The 19,680-nt window shown below is 48.2% G+C and overlaps 1 protein-coding gene across 1 annotated transcript in view; it reads right to left on the bottom strand.

The window, feature by feature from the left end:
• Positions 1-19,680, bottom strand: part of LOC119456565 (NGFI-A-binding protein homolog) — a 624,616-nt gene that overhangs the window by 428,740 nt on the left and 176,196 nt on the right. Inside the window, exon 4 of the mRNA XM_037718396.2 lies at positions 8,961-9,041. Coding sequence (XP_037574324.2) covers positions 8,961-9,041 — 81 coding nt within the window. The remainder of the gene's footprint in view (positions 1-8,960; positions 9,042-19,680) is intronic.

Genomic DNA, 19,680 nt, shown 5'->3' with positions numbered 1-19,680 from the left:
ACGATTTTGACATTAAAGTACATTCTCAAGGTTAGCAAGTTTCTGTCAATATGTTGGATGTAATGAAGCGTCGTTTAATAAAATCACAAATCAAGCAGTTTATTTGCATACCAAGAACTAGCTCTCCGGAGAGTGGGAACGATCGTGGTTGGGCTGCTAAAGTCTGACTCCCTGAGCGACGTATCCTCTACGTAACTCTGCATGTTTAATGCCTACTGTGGCAGCGGGGATTCAATATATTGTACGTTTGCTCCAACTTTGATCGCGCACATTTGGTGATCTCAAATATTTGAGATATATTAAAAAAATACTCGTATAGTGACTATTCGGTTTGCGGATCAAATATTTCATTATTTGATTCGTTATTCGAAAGTTCCGAATATTCGCGCAGCCTATACTACGTCGCAAAGTAGGAGCCATATAACGTAAAACTATTCCAATCACCTGACGTCACATTTACGTAACCGTCGAGGCAAGCATTCGGCGGTGACTCGCAGCATTGTTTCAACGCTCTCCTTGTTTATAGGCGGTCACTTTTGATTGCTTTCCAAGCGAATAGCACTGCCTCACTTGACAGGTTTTTTTTTTTTTTTTTAATCTAATTGGCTGACCACAGGCGAGGAGCATGCAGAGGTGGAGATGGATAAGATGGGCCGGGATACCGCAGTGAAAGTAGATAACCTGATGAGGAGGCTGGTGCCAGCGTCTGCGATTGGTCAGCTTCTTCTTGCTTAGCTGTCGGTGTCTGGTAGAAAATCGCGGCGGCGTCGACCGACAGACGTCTCGAGATTATCATGCTTGGTAATTCAGTCGTCGCAAAACTAACGCAGATTCAAAGTAATTGACTAACCATTTCATCCGTGAACCAGCGCAGCGGCGGCTCCGCGCGCAGCGGCCGCCAGGTGGCGCTCGTCGCCTTTTCTCCCCGCTTGCATCAGAGTCGCGCGCCTCAATTATTCACGCTCCAGAGAATGGCGCTCTCCCCTGGTTTTTGCTCGTGGCGCCTGCAGCTGGGGCGCGCGTCTTTCTCGTTTTCCCTCGTTCGGCGTTTTTTTGCCTCGTGTGCCGACGAGAAGAGACGCGGCTTGCAACCCCTTTGTGCGTCCGCGCATGCACAGCTCTCCGGCCGCGGTCCGCGCTCGTTGCCACGGCAACGTTTCCGCGAGTTTTGATTTTCTTCGGGGCCATCTCTTTTTGTCTGCGGCCTGCTCGGGCGGCGCTGCCCGCTGCGAAGGGATCCTTCCGAGGGTGCTCCCCTGGCCGAGCTGCGGCTCTCATCCCAGCTGCAGCGGCCGCCAAGCGAGCTCGATTACCGAATGATGAAGATGGCCGCTTAATTTACGTCTACATCGTCGCCTGCCTGTTACTGTGGACGAGAACGGAATCCGTGCTCGTTCATCTCCCGCGGAAAAAAGCCTACGCCATATGATTTTCCGCATTCGCCGCACTCGAACGATTCGGCTTTTCTCTCTCGTCTGTTTCTTCCCCGCGCACTGCCGGATTCCGAACACTACTAGGAGAACAAAAAATGACGTAGAATCTCCTCAGGACGTTATCTGAATGACGCGTAAGCATTTCGTAGTAACAAAGTGGTGTTGAGTGCTCACACTCAACACTGCTGCTAGTCCTATATAGCACTGCTCAGCGGCTGCAGTTGTCTTGGCGCCATTACGGTAAATGCGACATCGCCGCGGCGACAAGAACTGCTGCGGAAGGTGGCGCAACACAACTGACGAGGTATAAGCAAACCACTGCAGGTGGCGGCGCCAGGAGCGCTGATGACGTTCCGATCCGAAGCCATGGCTGCTCCACTGTTGTGGCTTTGCGCCTGATTGCACACGTCACGCAGTCACTGAGACGCGCTCGTACCAGTGCTCGCGCGTTCCACGTCGTACATTCTGTCACAGCTGGTGAACTTGAACGCGATCGTCTTACATGGAGGACATCCGTCAACAGGACGTTCTACATCCGGCCGAGGTTGCCACGACCGCAGAGCTGGCCAACACTGCCAGGGTACATACCCAGGAATGTGGGCGTGGCAACAGCCGTAGCACAATGCGACACACGCGCAATGCGGACGTTGTGCGTACCCCACAGAGAAACATATACTTACGTCAAGAGCGGACACTCGAGACGTTTCGCGGCCGCCCGTGCAGCTCCATGCAGCGTCCATGCAGCTCAAACAAGTTTGAGTGTGCAATTGTGGCGGACAACCTTGATGCAAGTGGCCGTGGCAGTCAGCAAAGCACGAATGAACGCAGACACGGCTTGACGAAGCCCGCACCTACTGCTGCGCTTGCACACACGGCATAAAACAAGAGTATCGCATTTCGTACGTGAAACCACAAGGCGCTCCTGGATAAAGAAAGATTTTAACAAAACAAGAAATAACGGGAAAAACAGGCGTAAATCACGTGTATCTATGGTTAAGAATGTGAGACTTAAACACTGATACAGATGAAATGCCGAAGGAGCGATCACTTCCTGAGATCACGAGATTTATGCATGTAGTTTCCATCCCGTCAGCGACAATAAATTCGAATGGCCTAAGGGCTACTCTTGGCTGCACAAACCATTGGACCGCAGGGACGGAAATGGCCAGATTAGGAAGAGCGAATGAGCAGCAACGGAGAAATGATAATAAAGTTGCCATCCAATGTACTTAATATTTAACGATGAATAAATAGTTTCAAATGATTGAATTTTCACACGACCGCACCATTACACAGATACAGTTCAGAGCCGAAGGAGTCGCTTAAATCTGGTGTCCTTTTTTGGAGTAACATCAACTCGCTCACGGTGCCAATAGGCACTCTGTTATGTAATAAAAGAAATCGCTTCTATTTGTTGTGAAGTGGAATGATTAAATCGTGATCGAGTACACTCGGTTTGTGTACACAGCTGCAGCTTTTGTGGGCCTTCCGTCGTAACAGAGCAGAAGTCGCAGACGTGAAGTAACAACGAACATTATTCATAGCTTGTTGTATTTTAATAGAAGCTTCGCCGTTCAGTCTGTTAGACACGAGCCTTTTTTGAAGGAGCTTCGTTGATGAGAATGTCAGAGAATACTGCTGTCTCGAACAGAGACAGTACGCCAGTCGTCCAAACTTCTACATCTCGAAAAGAAAACAAGCTGCTGTTTCTACATAGTCAATTTTAGTACAGGACCAAAAAAAAAAAAAAAAAAAAACATGAGTGTCAGTGTCGGCCTAGAACAGAGGACATCTGTGCGAGTACCAAATTTTAAAATAAAATAAAAAATTCACCCCTACAGATAAGGTACAATTAAGCGTTAGCGCGAGAGAAGCCAAAACTTTTGGCAATTAGGAGACACTGGGGCGTGATTGATGACTTCTTGTTAGGATGGCTGGTTATCGGTCTAATAAAAGTGGCACGCGCCCGGAGAGCCTAGGCGGAGAAGCAAGTAAGAAAAGCTGTTGCTGTTTCCAGAACGCGAGACGGGCTCAAACTCGCGCCTGCGAAAAAGCACAAGGGAGGCTGACGCCAGATCGGAAAAGGCTGATAGCTGACTCGGCCGAGAAAGAACCGATTGGAAGTTTGGCCCGACCATCCATCACGCCAACAGCGGTCAACATTAATTAAAGCGACAGCAAGCAGCGAAATGCGAACGCGTTCTCGAAAGAGCAAGAACACCCTCTGGACGCATTATCACTCATCCTGGTCATCGCTGACGGCAGCGGCCATCTTTCTGCTAGAGAAACACGCTCCTGTCTCCACAATTCGATGCAGCAACGAAGACGTCGCGTCGCAAGATGTTGGCAACTTTTTATTTCATTCGCAGTAAGCGCCTGCGCATGGCGCTTAAATTATATATCGGCAGTAGCCTGTCTTCCAACATACCGGGTCATGTGACTTGCTGACAATGCCGTCGGCGGTCTGCCAGGAAGTGTTCGCCGCGCGTACACTCCTCTTGAGCCGCACATAGCCGGTTCATTTTCGAGCACCGAGTTTCAGTTCTGCGCTTGAAATGTCTTCCTTCTTCTTGCGTTGTCCGTTTTCCTATACATACGGCGTCTTTTCACCGGCTTTTGTGCACTGACATTCCTTTTTATTGCGATAGCAATTATATGGACACTTCTACCGGATTTCTGCCGTCGCCGTCGCCGTGAGGTTCCCTATATATAAAATCTTCGCCGCGCGCCGTATGCCCGAGCGGAAGCGTGCGGGGACGCGCGCTATCACGGAGAGCGAACGCACTCAATCACCCACGCGCAAGCAAGGAAGCGGGAAGCCAGCGCCGGAGGGAGCGCGGGGGGGGGGGGGGCACTTCTACGCTGCCAACAACCGCGCTCGTCGCTCGTCCGCACCGTCTCTTATCTCCACACGGCTCTGACCTTTATGCGCCGTGCATTCGCCGCTCAGTTTCCGTTGAAGCGATAGACCGCACGTACCTCCGCCCGCTGCGGCGTATATACGCTCGCTGCCAGGGTTGTGACAGTCGTTCTCTGCAGTCGTTCAGAGTGATCTATTCCTGTTTGTTTGTGCGCGCTCACACCACGCTTGTTCATTCAGTTAGTAATAGTCGGGCCACATTTTCCAACGCACGCTACAGATGCAATGCTGCCCGGATCGGCAGTGCAGCACTACAGGTGTGTCCCTTCGCACGCGCTGCCCACGGGAAGCGCTTCTCATCAACACCACGGTTTCACACGCGCCTTCTCGTGGTCATCGAGTCACTCTCTCTTCATGTCGGTCTACTTATGCTGCAGCACACCTGCTTACTTAATTAGCTCACGTTTACTACAATTCATATTGCTACCAAAGCCGCTCACCTTACTTCGTATGACATTGCTGTGTTGCTATCGCATTCATTGCTTCGCCCTTAGGGCGAAACTGTGACATTTTTTCTCAACGTTTATAAATAAATTGTGCACGTGATCGTTCCTGCCGCTGCGACAATATCAAGCAATAGTGGGGCGCCGAAATTCACTCGTTGCAATTCATGAACGACCGTTCGATAAAGGTGTGGTGCAGCGGTAGGAACCGAGATCCCACGTAGCAGCAGCACACCACGCGGGCGGCAGCGCGCGCGCGAGACAGACGAGGCGCTGCACTTGGGCGAACAGCATACTATCCGCAAAAGTATTTGCTGTAGCTAATCACTTCTCATTGTTGCACGGTCAGTTTTTCTTAATTGCAAATTTAAAATGTGTTTCGCGGTATAGGCAATTATATGTACCGCATTATGGACCGACGAATAAAACTATTTTCTCCGTATTCATGCATCTTAGCACGCAAAAAAAGAAATAGAAATCTTGAATACAAACAGACAAACATCACTGCTAAACAATGGTATGCACGCTGCATACTTGACCTGTGACATATTTGGCAGACTACACTTGGAATTCTTACATGCACAAAAACGGCACATGCGTGTAGCATCAACAGAGAAAAATGCGTGGGGCCGCAATATTCACACGGGGACTGATTACCAGCGCAGCTGTTTAGGCTGCATTCATGGGCTGCATGCATACACTATGAAATCATACATTTTGTTATACGGCACCACACTGCGCCGACTCAAGCGTCGCCACGGTCACCGCACCTCCCATGCATCTGCTGCAACCGCTGCTGCAGCCGCGCCGGCACCTCCGACGCGCGTGAGTTACAACGACAGAAGCACAGGCCCAATTCACGGGCGCCGTCGCCACACTCTTTCCCCCTCTCTCCTACCCCTCTCTCCTATTGCTGTCCACGCGCCCCGATACGGACGTAAGCCGCCCAGGGATGGCCTCTCGGAACGCGTCCCGGGGATGCGTACGGGGGCTAGACGTAAACGGGTTCGCTGTAAAATATTGTCCCAAAAGCTGACTGTCTGAGACACGCCGTGTACATCATCCCTATATCTACCGCGCAACAACTCAGCCCCCGAAAACCTCGTAGCCTGCACAGTGCTGCGGGAGACCAGAAGCGAGCGTAAGCCTGTGTTTTACACAAACTGTTTTCTTTAATCTTCTTGGGCTTTTATGTTTTGAAATCATTCAGCAAGGAGAATTCAGCTTGGCGCCCTTGTTAGCTCAACTATGGGCGGTGGTCCTGTGAACATCTTCTATAACAGAAGGCTTCAGCGCATAACGTCACCAGCGACTTCGGAGGGTCTGCAACTTCAAAACCGAATATCAAATATATATACCGGGTGCGCGAGGTATTTGAGAACGCAATGTTGACTTCAGGCAGAGGACAATGTCTCCAGCAAAACAGACATATTTTCAGCAAGCTTTGGGAAATATTTCTCTTATGGTTTATTTCCACAACTACTCAATGAATCCGCCATCCGCAGCAATAACCGATTCGATTCGGCTTCGGAAGCGGCTGCATGCACCACGTCAGGTTGTCCTTAGAAATGTCAGCTTGAAAGAGTCAGCAATGGCGGCTTTCAGTAAGCCTTTTGTATTACGTAGCTGTTCGTTGGCCTCTCTTTCAACGACGCCCCAGAGATAGTAGTCGAGCGGATTTCAATCGGGAGAATTAGGAATCCATAAGTTGACAGTGCAATGATTGCATCCTACCGGTGCTAACATGTGGGGCAGAAACTTGTAGGTTAACAAAGAAGCTCGAGAACAAGTTAAGGACCGCACAAAGAGCGATGGAACGAAAAATCTTAGGACTAACGTTAAGAGACAGGAACAGAGCGGTGTGGATCAGAGAACAAACGGGGATATCCGATATTCTAGTTGACATTAAGCTGAAAAAATGGAGCTGGGCAGGCCATGCGTAGGATGGATAACCAGTGGACCATTGGGGTTACAGAATGGATACCAAGAGAAGGGAAGCACAGTCGAGGTCGGCAGAAAACCAGATGGGATGATGAAGTTAGGAAATTTGCAGGCGCAAGTTGGAATAGGCTAGCGCAAGACAGGGGTAATTGGAGATCGCATGGAGAGGCCTTCGTCCTGCAGTGGACATAAAATATAGGCTGATGATGATGATGATGATGAAGTTGGAAGTGACGTGGTCGTAGAAGTTGTCAGCCAGCCACTCCTGGGTGACGCAGGCGGTGTGGGCGGGAGCCGAAAATTGTTGAAAGACATAAGGTCTTCCTTTCAAAATAGTCTCTATCCAGGGATTTACAACGGTGACAAGCACCTCCACATACAGCGGCAGCATTAACGCGGAGCCCTTCTGCAAAAAAGTGTGGCGGCATGACGTCACCGTCGTTGCTGACGACGGCTAACACCAGCACAGACGACGGAAAATTTGTGTGCATCACGTAGGCACCTGATCAGCGCTTGCGCAAAGCGACTTGTCATTACGGCGGTTTAACTTCTTGGTCTTGGTCAAAGACATTTTCATCTGAAGAAAAGAGCATTCCAGGCTCCTCAGGTCTCTTCTGTTTGCTTAGCAAGCGCTTGGGCCGGAGCAGATGAGTCTCCCGAGTTTCATCGGACATGAATTGCCCCCTCCTCATGACATAGGAATGGTACCTAAAGTTAAATTAAGGGGTCGTGCCAAAACCACGACATCATTGTGAGGCACGCCGTAGTGGGGGACTCCGGAAAATTTCGACCACCTCGGGTTCTTTAACATGCACCTCAATCTAAGTACACGGGTGTTTTGCAGTTCGCCCCCATCGAAATGCGGCCGCCATGGCCGGGATTCGATCCCGCGACCTCGTGCTTAGCAGCTCAACACCATAGCCACTAAGCAACCACGGCGGGTACGGTACCTCAAGTTCTCGTGCACAGCGAGCCTGACAGTCGACTCTGCGACTTGGAGCTCCTTTGCAATGGCCTGCATTGGGCCTCTTCGATCACCCGTCTCTGACAGTCCTGGACTGTCCGAGAAGCTGCACACGCAACGTTCATTGGCTGAAAGCACTGCCTCGGGCATTCCGGGACTGTCAGGGACGGATAATCTAAGAGGCCCACTTGACTTCCCTGGGTCGTCGCTCAAGATTACTTGCAGCCCCTGGAGAAAATTAAGGGTTCTGACGACATCTGACCGCTGTCTGTATTTTTTCCTTTTCGCCACAGATGCCACGTCACCGCCAGAACACGTCAGTTCCGCCCGCACCTTGTAAACGAAAGACTTCGCTACGTTCATGAAAAGTGGCAATTTCCAAGTCACTGTGGTGTGCGGCAAGGCCGACGAGGACGGCATGGCGTTTCATTTCCTGCGTCAACCTGTACGCTTCCATCATTGAACAAACTGCGCAGTATGAATAATAAGGGGTCAACCAACCATAAGCCGCACGCCTAGATAGATATGATGAGGCCAGCTGGTGTCAAGGAATAGTGTTCTCAAATACCTCGCGCACACGGTATATATATATATATATATATATATATATATATATATATATATATATTAGCGCTAGAACGCTACTGTGACATTCCGTTGTTGGGTGCATGGCCTTTGGGCATATATGTTAAGGTCACGCCTCAAAGGCGAACTTGGTGTCCACATGTGCGCCCTTTGAAGAGGCCACGCGACTCCCTTTGCGCAATAGAGCAACAGTAAGCTGGCCTCAAATTGCTATTTTGCGAACACTTTCCGCCGTCTGGATATCGGCTGAAAATATGCAACAACTTCTGAATTGCACTGGTATACGAAATATAGCATGCGCGGACATGTGCAGATCCTCCCTCCTTATACTCGAGCCCATCACTTCTGCGACATGACACATCATCTCTCCTTGTGCGCTCTTTTATGCCTTAGCTGTATTGCATTCAACGCGATACAGCTTTACCGCGTTTTAGAGGCTGAGCCACACGGTCACCCAACACGTTTCCTGGTGGTCTGCATCAGGCTTTACGAAGAGGTACCTTCAGCCAAGACGCGACCGAAGCTTGATGGCCCCGCTACCAGGGTGTGCGAAAGAACGGAAAACCTTCAGTGGCACGCACTGCTTGTGTCATTCGTGCCCGGGCGGTCCGCCGCGAAGTGCACACAACTGCGGAGCTCGAGTGGCCCGCCACGCGCAAGCGAAGCACACTGACCTGGTGGAAGTGAGACAGCTGCATGTAGTTGTCCGCCAGCGAGGGCGCCTTGGGGTTGCCGCTTGCACCGCGTGCATAGTTCTGCGCAAAACAGCAAACCACGTGTTACTGCATATTGTGCTTCAGCGTGCACGCCGCTGGCGGATGACAAGCCTGCGCACGTCACTGCACTCAGCGTGTGGGATTATTTTAGCCGCACATGTTATGCGCAAGGTGTGACTATTGATTTACAGAGTAGCGCGCGAGGAACGACGAGGGCAGCACAGGCAATAAACCAATGTAAATATTAGACAATCATGTGCTTTACACATCCTCCGTATAGTGCTTCGCAGCGAGGTGTCCCACAAGGTCACAAAACACTGGGCAAAGGTACAAAGATGGCTGTAATAGTGCGTTTACAGTTAGTAAGTACACGCGTGTTTGCACTATACGTGCTCGAATGCCTGCTTACACATTGTCCGCGGCATTCCGACGACACGCAGCGGAAGATTTCTGCTTCAACAGTCTGATTATTGTTCGTTTGGTCTAGAAGAGTGCGAGACCTCACGAGGACCTCTATACACTACAAGACTAACAGCATAGCAGTACTTCGCGCACGCTTAAACAACAATGCCTTAGCAAAACCTGAAGATACGTGAGGATACTTCATCATGTGCGAACCCGCCAGGCGCTGGCAGAGATTTAAATTGGCTGGCAGTGGAATTACACAGCGTTTCCGGTATTTGTTAATTTATTGTTATGTATTGTTCACAATATAGGGTAATGTATACGTTAACCTATATATTCTCTCATTATTTTCTTTTATACCTAATTATAGTGGTTTGTGTGTGGTGCGGTCGCAACTACACATGGCATTATTAAGAAATTGTTGTTATTACAAAAGCGAATTATTAGATTAGTCTGCCGGGTGCCTTATTTGTCTCACACAGCCGAATTATTTGCAATATTGCACATAGTTCAAGCTTCTTCACTTTCCGAATCCAGGCTTTCTCGCTACTAAAAGTTATGTATAAAAATAAATACGCGGCATAGAAAAGCCTTGCCAATCTTAAAAGAGTGGCATATGGCACTGGCCATCCGGAACTAACCCCCGTATTCAGAAATGCAACTTCGCTTCAAGTCCGTGCTTGACTTGAGTTAAGTGACGCCTATTGTGAACGTGCCGAAGCAAACGCAATGAGTGTCCGTGGCATGTTCCCGCCAGGCGTCCTTTAAATCAAGTCAAGCATGGGCTTCAAGCTAAGTTGCATTTCTGAATACGGCGGTAAGACACTGCTACGTAATCTATGCAGAAGCATTGAATCGAAATGAGAAGCTGCGAGACGAGTGCGCTAATATCCCCTGTACGATCTATTCGGCCTCTCTTCGAGCGATTCCAATAACTGCTTGTGTAGCGCACTCCATCGATCCCCGCCGCAACCAACGGTAGCGGTGGGATCTCAAGCGTGCATTCGGAATTCAGTGGTTTCCGCCGCAGCAAGTTTCACAGCACCAAAGATACGTACAGCCATTCTTGAGCCAGCGCTTTCCTAGCAGCCGCGTGTTATCAAACCACGGCGCCCAGCCGCATGAGGCACAGTGGAAGGGCATTCCTGACTGATAAACTAGGTTCTCTTAAACTGCCATTAGTGCAGCGTCCTGCTTGGCCAATATACACGATGCCACAGATCAGAGGTATTTTATAGATTGCGCCCACGTCGCAAAGCAGAATGGGCCTGGCGTATACTGCTTTTCGCAAACAGGCTTAGCACTTCGAGAAGTGCGGGCACAGAGCCTCGAGAGCTTGTTTGGAGCAGAAAAGACCACTTGCACTAGTTTATAAACTTTTTCAAGTTATTAGATATTTGGTGGATGTACGGAACAACTTGTGGTCCTTTTTCTTCTCTCTCAGCCCAGGTCTTCTGCTGACGCTTTTAGCCTCTGAACCAACAATTCAGACACTTTGATTAAGACTGGATAAGGGAAGCCGGCTGCAACCTGCAGCGAGATTTTTCAGTTAAAGCTCTCGTCCGCTATATGCTCGCACTACGTGAGTTGTGTAGAACGAAGACAGAGCGTAACAATGGACCTTTTAACAACCTTCGAATGAGCTCAACGAAATGGAATTAAATCTTTCCGCGTTCTTGAGCTGAACTTCCAGCACACATGTCGATGAAAGGTTAACGTAGAAAGACTGCGAGAGCTTGTCGTCAGGTAGCTCAAAGATAAAGGTTAGGCTTTTCCCATGCTGTCGGAACAAGGATGAAATCACACCAAACTCATTAGGGGAATTCACAGAATTATAACAATTAAAACCACAAGGAAATGGTCAACATGTCTCAAAACATTTAAGACTTTGTCCGGGTAATTACAATTGCCAAATGTACAGTAAATAGATAAAATGAATATATTACGTCAGACAGGAGCGACCCATGAGCCGATACAGTCTCCCTTTCTTCGGAAAAGCAGTTCACCATTAAAATATATGAAGGCACTGCTAAGTAAAATTCTATGAGTGACGTAAAACTGTCAATGCCCGAGGAATTATTAAACTTCGAGCCACTGTTATCCTCAGTACAGTCCTTCACGCAAGTTCTCTATGAGGTACTGAATAGAAAGCGTCCAAAACGTCAATAGCAAAGACATATGCAACGCCGCTTCTGCATCGCAACAAGTGAGTAACAGTTTTTGTGACAAAAGGATCAACATAGCTAACCTTGCTTAAATATTACATAACAAGAACGACTGATCTGCAGCTGCCAGGTGCCCGCTTCCCGTCAGAAAGGACCTAAAAGGCGTATCAGGTTTGCGCGTTTTACACTGAAAAACACTACTAGGCTGCTGCCTCTGCATTCGTTAACAGATCTGGCAATATTCGGCAAAGTAAGTTTTTCTGTACCTTGGACGCCTCCGCTGATGTGGGAACAAAGTTCATAATCGCGAAGGTTGCCTTGTCAAGGAAAAGCGAATGAGGCATAGCAAGAAATCCGCCTTCGTTGTCTGCCTGGGTAAGCGACAGCTCCCGGTTCACGAAGAAAGAGAAGACTTTTCCTGGGGACAGATTGGGTCGGACAGCATTCCGGTTCTTCAATAGCAACCTCAACGAGGCACCACTCGCAGTCTACCTCGTCAGCTCTCTGGGAAATAATGCGGTTTAGGGCAAGGAGTTGGTCGACTGGGACCTTGAGGTCAACCGTGAAACTTGTGTCTCCTTTCTTGAGCACAGAGGAGTGAAAGCATTCCCGATAACAAGTAAATTGTCCGGCATTCGAGGTTCCTTGGGCTGGAACTCGGGAATCAGGATGCACCGCTGTGTCAGCTGCCATGCGACGGAACGACCGCTATAAGCCACCCACTCCGGGAACCGCGAAAAGCAGAAGAGCCGCAGCAGTTAAAGAGACACTTGCCTCTATAGAGTTGAGATTTCAGGATTGCGCAGACGTGTTTGACGTGGCCAACAACAGAACCAAGCAGCATGAGGACGCCTTGAGGCACTAAACCTTTCTTCAAATAAAAACCAATAAACTTAGCACGACTGCCGAGTACCCAAGCTCAGGAGTAAATGTAATTGATTGGTAATGATTCGTGCCGTGCTATGCAAGAAGTAATGTGTCAAATGCACGCTTATGTGCCACAATATTCGTAACATTATTCTCATCCAATTCTTACTTTAGTGCACTGCACCACTCACAGGCTATATGCCGAAATGCAGACTCCAAATTAGGTGGATGCGCGCAGCCATGCCACAAGGATGACGCTCGTCGAGGGAACACGCGAGACGACAGGCGCACACACGGAGCTCAGGCAAGGTTCGGGGTGCACCTCTTGTGTCACAGTGCACGCTTTGTGGAGGATTGGCCAAGACACGCGGAATGGCTAAATGAAGGAAACCGTTCAATACGGGCACGCGTGCTCTACGTACAGACGGACTCGCAGTGTGGAAGATCCGAAGACGAAAAATGCGGCTCCATTATTATTCTCAGGCTCATTCGTTTCTCCTGTTTACGGTGCACCGCTGACAATATATTTCACCATTACATTAACTGTGCTTTAGCGATACCCCTCAACCGACATTATATTATCTGGTTTTATGTAGATTTCTTTTTTTTGCGCCGAACAGAGGCACTTTAGTTTTATATAATCCCGTTCACTGGAACTTTGATTAGGCGCACATATCGCTTTTGTGCATATATACCCGCAAATATAGCCGCCGAGATAGTGAGCGACCCAGCCATGTCAAACCTGGGAAGGCAGGCAAAGATGGCGTCGCTTCAAAAAACATCATAGCAAGATTTATCCTTTCCTTCCTCATATGACAGAACACATGTTCTTTCCCGACTCTGCCTTGCGTGCACGTGAAAACGGCCTGGGAACAAAATTGGATATATAAGCTTCGAGCAAACGCAGCGCAAATTCTGCGCACATAACTTACACCTTTACTTGCATAATGATATCCGGTAAAGGAAAAAAAATGGGTGCAGACCACAAACATAAATAACAACGTTCCGGCTCCCACATCTATACTGGAGCCTTGTTCACAATGATTTCGTAAACAAGGCTTCGGTATAGCAGCTGGAACGTCTTCAATATATGTTTGGGGTCGGCGTCCATTTTTCCTTTCACTATATATGATTCATGCCGACGACAAGACGATCATGTCAAACCATTGACTTCATCGTGACGTTCGCTTATATGCCCTTCGCTGCACAACAAGAGCAGCTGCGCACCACACTGCGCAGAACGGCAGCGCCAAAGTTGCCCATAACAAGGCTACACCACCGATCTTGCATGTTGTTCTAGCGTGAATAAGTACCACTACACTTCGCGCTCCGCACCTCTGCAACAACACCAACTGCTATACATCCCGATCCACCACCCTTCCCCTCCGATACAGGCAGCGTTCACGCTAGCACGCTGTTCTGCTTGCCATTTCGGAAAGCAGTGACGCTACTTTAGCGACGGTGGCATCCTGTGTAGTCATTTCGTGGGATTGTGCGAGACACACAGACGGGCGCAACGAAACAACCGACGACAACAGTGCTAACTCACAACGAGCATTTTTTTCTCCAACGCCAGAACAAAAAAAAAAAAAAAAAAAGACACCGCTCCTGCCTTTCTCTTGCATCTATGTGTGCTTCACAGCCGTCCCACAATATCAACCAGTAATATAAAGTTTGGTGAAGGCATTCATGGCAACAATAAGACGAAGGAGGAAGAACGCAGTGCTCGACGCAAGCAATGTGACCGAATGACGACGCTGCACAACATCAGATACGGGGATAGTTACGTAATAGTGACATGTAATGTGAAATTGTTTAAATGCAACAAATTTTGGCTATGTAGGGAAAGGGGCTTCGATTTACTCGTGAAACGCCAGGAAGTGGTAACATCCGGTTTCTTATTACATTATGGGGTTTTACGTACCAAAACCAGGATCTGAGGCACGCCGTAGTGGGGGACTCCGGAAATTTGGAGCACCTGGGGCTCTTAAACGTGCACCTAAATCTAAGTACACGGGTGTTTTCGCATTTCGCCCCCATCGCAATGCGGCCGCCGTGGCCGGGATTCGATCCCGCGGTTTCTTATATTTACATGAAGCTTAATTGCGATCGCGTTTCCTGAGCATTCACTCCAAAAATCAAAACTCTATCATTTCATTTATTTACATTTCAAGGCCGTTGAAGAGTTACGTAAAGGAGTGGATGAAAACCAAAATAATAACTAAATAGCGAAAATAATAACAGCAAATTGTTTATATAGCTGATAACGAATTTCAGATTTGAACACTGTGGGATCATGAATGGATTTACGATCATTTCATTCAATTCAAGCCATTCAAGAGTAAGAAGATAATTCCTTTTTCGCGCCTTAAGTCATCACTAAAGAAATCATGTGCACATCGCATTGAAGCGAGCTTTTCCGCGCTGTTGATGTGTTTTAGACAGCCTAGATTACTTGGAACAGTTACTGATTTGGTGCGCGAAAAGTTTGCGCGGAAATCAAAAGCGGAATAAACCTTCGCCGAGCGTTCAAGGGAAGAATAAAAGAAAAAAAAATACAGATGTGCTGTCGTTCCGTGCATACATAGATACTGCATACTTGGTCTTAATAACGTAGGGGCGAGATAAAGAGTAAATGTGTTTTTTTTTTAGCCAAGCCACGCGTTACACGGCATTGGTACTTCAGTTGACAAGCGTCCCTGGAAATACGTGGCGAGAAGAGGTCCTTAAGAATACGTCATGCTAAGCAATTCGTGACATGTGCTTTTGGAGCAGGAGGAAAAAGAACAAAGGAAAGGCAGGGAGGATAACCAGAAGCACGTCCGGTTTGCTACCCTACACGGGGGAAGGGGTTTAAAGGGATGAAAAGAAAGAAAGGAGAGCGAAGGAAGCAAGTACTCTCAGTATGAACACGTGCGGTTGTCCAACACTTCACAATAGGTCACTGAGGCAAGTGTAGCAATGCCTGCGACGCGTGGGGCCAATAATCTTTGTCTCTGAAAACGGTCTGCTATCTAAACGATTTAACACACTCCGAAGAATTTCGCGTCCGATGTCATCAAGATTACAAAAGCACAACACGTGCTCGATCGTCTCATCACAGTTGCACGAGTCACAGATCGGTGTGTCGGACATTCCCGTAAGGAATGGGCAGGCTTTCGTTTACAACATACCATTGTCATGCAAGAAAGTGAACATGGGACAAGCAGTGTTAACACGGGGTTAAACGAGCACTGTGCGGCTTTAAAGGGAACTTCTAACTTGCGTGGTGCTGCACGTTGTATCAAATGCGGCTGCATACCAGAGCTTAGCAGCTGCATAATTCTGCACAAGAGCAGGGACCAAACTACAGGTGAACTAGCCGTTTTTTTTTTACGAAGCACGGAGGCTTTTGTCAGGAATCACTAACCTTATCGATGGTGCTGAATATATGCGCACAAGGCTATATCGCGGCGCGTGCCGTTTTACGGGTGTTTACACCGGGTGTTGAAAATTAAGCTTTACGGAATTTTTAGAAATCGCCTGTGGCAGGTAGCATATTTCTTATCATTGAGCTGGGTTATTCGAAGAGGCGGACATTAGTAGCACGAGAAATCGAAACATACATTTAACTAATTAACAAAAATTACCTAATTAGCTTTTTAATTAATTACTTCACGACAAATATTTCAATTTACGAATTGCAGCCGGTGAGGTTGCAAGACGCATGCACTTGAAATGAATTTCCAGTATGACACGTAAAACCCCAGAATTTAAATAAAGTTTTTGAAACGTCACGTATATGCTGAAATAAATCGCATCTCTCACCTTTAGACAATCAATGGATGCGGTTTACGTGATTTTTGGCGCAGAGTTACAAATACATTTTCATGCATTTATTTACTTTAAATCCAGCAATTATTCATAACCTCTCAAAGACAGTTCCGCCACCGAATAAAATTTCTGCTGGCAAAACGAGTGGCACGATATGAAAAAATTTCTCCTAAGTACAAGTATTTTTATTTAGGCAAGTTTAGAGGTTTTCTAATGACAGCATTTCTCAGTTTCGAATGAATTTCAAACAACAAGTCCGAGCTTCTGTTGAAGGCTAAGATGAACGAGAGGCAAGCGTAGAAGAACAGCGATTTTTCGCAGAGATGCCTATAAAGTATGCGCGGATGTCAGGCGTTGTTTTCGAACGTCCTTAATGCTGAGGAACTGAAAGTAAAACAATACGCCAATGTCTACTCAAACAATATCAGAGTTGAGTGAGTTCTGGGGTCTTTCACGTGGCAAAACCACGATTTGATTATGAGGCACGCCTTAGTGGCGGACTCCGTATTAACTGTGACCCACAGGAGATCTTTAACGTGCCCCCAATGTACAAGACACAGGGGTTTTTGCATTTCGCCCCCCTCGAAATGCGGACAAGCAAAATGGAAGCAGGCATTACATAAACATAGTCTACAAACCAAGTGAAAGTGTGCGAGTGTTTACTTTGTTCGAGTTGGCTTGCACGAACGTCAGCGCATTGCGTCAATCACCCTGACGTTGTAATGGGAACGGTGTGTGCGATAGAGAGCTCGCACGGCATTCAGCGTATGGCAGCCAGCAGGGTCGGGTTTCATGCTATCAAGAGATTACTCGGACCAAACTCTCGACTTGGAAATTATCTCGTAGCAACTGGAAAGGCAGTGGTGCTAGTCACGCACGGTCTTATAAGACTACCGCAGTCGCCCATCCTGCAACGGCTTCATCGCCCGCCGTCGGCATGCAGGCAATGCATTCAGTGAATGGACCGGGCTTGAACGCCAACCTGCGAGAAAATTTCAACCTTACTTTTGCTTATATTCGGTCAAAGCGAGGCCTGAGATATATGTGACGTCTGTGTCACCATTTCACAAATATAAATGCGCTCTTCTCTCATTTTGTGAAGCGGCGTCTCCAGCGGCAATTGCAAAGATGTCATATTAGATGCAACGGATGGAAACAAAAAACGTCCATGGAAATTAACAATCACGGTAAGCAAGAAATTGGTAGAAAAAATTTGCGATAACACAAAGGGCAGTGCCTCGCTATTTAGGCCCGCGATCACTGCCTGATTACCCCGCCCCCTGTAAACAGCCAGCCGCATATATTCCCAGCAGGATGACGCCCGTCTCTGCTGCAAAATAATAATAATAATAATAATAATAATAATAATAATAATAATAATAATAATAATAATAATAATAATAATAATAATAATAACAAAACTTTAAGAAAATCGGTGATAACTCTGCAGATTGTAATGGCGTGCCAAGATATTCATCCAGTCGGAACCGTAAGGAACGCTTACCTTAAAATAAGCGCTGTGGTTGAAAACTGATCTAAGCGTCAACTGGTCAGCGGTCGAGCCAAGCAACCGACGTTTGCAGTATTGGTGAAAAAAAAAAAAAAAACTGAAGGTCATTGCAGGCACTGGCAAAATTACGAGAAAGTGATAGGCGAAACGGTGGACTGCAATAGATGTGGTAAAACTTGATTAGTTCACGCAGGCTGGTCGCACATCCGTACCGAAGCAGATATTATTAACATCATCATCATCAGCAGCAGCAGCAGCAGCAGCGTATAGTAGCAGCCAACCGCACACGAAGATAGGCGCAGGCTAGACGCAAAAGAAAGCAAGACAAAGAACGTGAACGTTTTCAAGGTTCGAACTTCGATTAAACTGAAGCGCGCAAGGAAAGCGGGAAAGCTAAAGTAACGACAACTTGTGCACAACGAGCACTTGCGGTGCCGATTTGTACTTTCCGTAATTTTTTTTTTTTTTTTTTTTGTTTATACGAAATGATCGCACCGCAGTGCGACGTCCCCGAACATCACGAAATGCCACGCTGCCGAGGCACGTGACGGGTGCGCGCAGAGAGTACTCACGGTGAAGGCGAAGCCAGCGCGCACGTTGTTCGCCAGCGGACCAGCGGCGGCGGCAGCCGGAGGCGAGTCTCGAGGCCCGAAAGACGGCGCGCCGCCCGGCACACTGCGGCGCCAGCAAGAGGAAAGCAGCCCGCGGGGGTGGAGGCAGTGTGTGTGCAGCGACGACGGAAGAGGAGAGAAAGACTCATTAAAATAATTTACCCGCTGGCCGTCGACACAAGATTAGCATAATTGCGCGCCTGGAACGCCCCCGCACATGAAAAGCGCCGCGCACATCCTGCTTCAATGGCTGCGAGTGCGTGGGTGGGCGCTTTCTTCTCTTTGCCGGCCGCTTTTTAAAAGCAGCACGAGCAACAAGAGCGAGGGGGGCTCCAAAAAATAACAGCATTGTGACGGATTCCCTCTCCGCCGCGGGTGAGGGAGCGAGCGCGCAAAAATAAATGCCCGCGCGATCGATGAAACAGGAAAGGCGGATGGGCAAGAGCCGAGCGAGAGAGTTGAAGAACAAAAACAGTCTGGAACAACGCCTCTTACTTCAGTTGCAAGGAACTGACGAGGGAGGGCGTCACTGTAGCCGTATACAAAGAAGGGCGCATTACGCAAGGTTGCGCACACGCCGACCTCCGCATTCAACCTGCGACTTATGTGTCACGTGGTTTCGGCACACCACTAGATAGCATCTACTGAGGTAATCTGGCGAAGTGGCGATTGCAGCTTAGATTCGAAAGTTCGCTTCAGTGACAACACTGGTTTCCTTGCGTTGTTCTGCTACAACGAACACTAGTATTCCTCAACTGCTCTTTCCATTAAACACTACTTCCAAACTTTCCCACAAATGTATAGTGGCGGAATTCGACACTTTCATTCTGAACCTCGTGGCACAGCACATTAGCATACTCGAGAGACAGTGGGCTCACCAGAGGGCTTGTGCCTGCTATTGCCACACTAACCTGCCTCGTCTTCAATACGAGTCCCATACCAGGTGGAAACGTGGACGCGATGTTAAGGGTCGCTTCGAGATCCATGCGAGTCTGCCCCAATTCACCGACAATCATGCAAGCCCAGATCGCTCATTTCATGAACGTTATTTCGCGAGCGTCGATTTCCCTCTCTGCGAATCACGTCACGGCAACTGGACACTGACGTGGCGTCGTCCTCCGCTGATGAAATTTCCAGCTGCCGTTGCTGGCTTACGTGCGCTGCTGTCAATTATCACCAGACCGGTGATAATCCCCCCCCCCCCCCCAAAAAAAAGGGGAAAAAAGAGAAAATAAAGAAAAGGAACACGTGCGCATCATCAGAAACGGAATAAATTGATGTCTAATGACGGTCTTTCCCCTCGAGCA

The sequence above is a fragment of the Dermacentor silvarum genome, chromosome 6 (genome assembly GCF_013339745.2).
Source record: "Dermacentor silvarum isolate Dsil-2018 chromosome 6, BIME_Dsil_1.4, whole genome shotgun sequence".
NCBI classification, from domain to species: Eukaryota; Metazoa; Arthropoda; class Arachnida; order Ixodida; family Ixodidae; genus Dermacentor; species Dermacentor silvarum.
The sequence above is the reverse complement of the archived record's forward strand: the minus strand, read 5'-3'. Positions and strand labels throughout refer to the sequence as shown.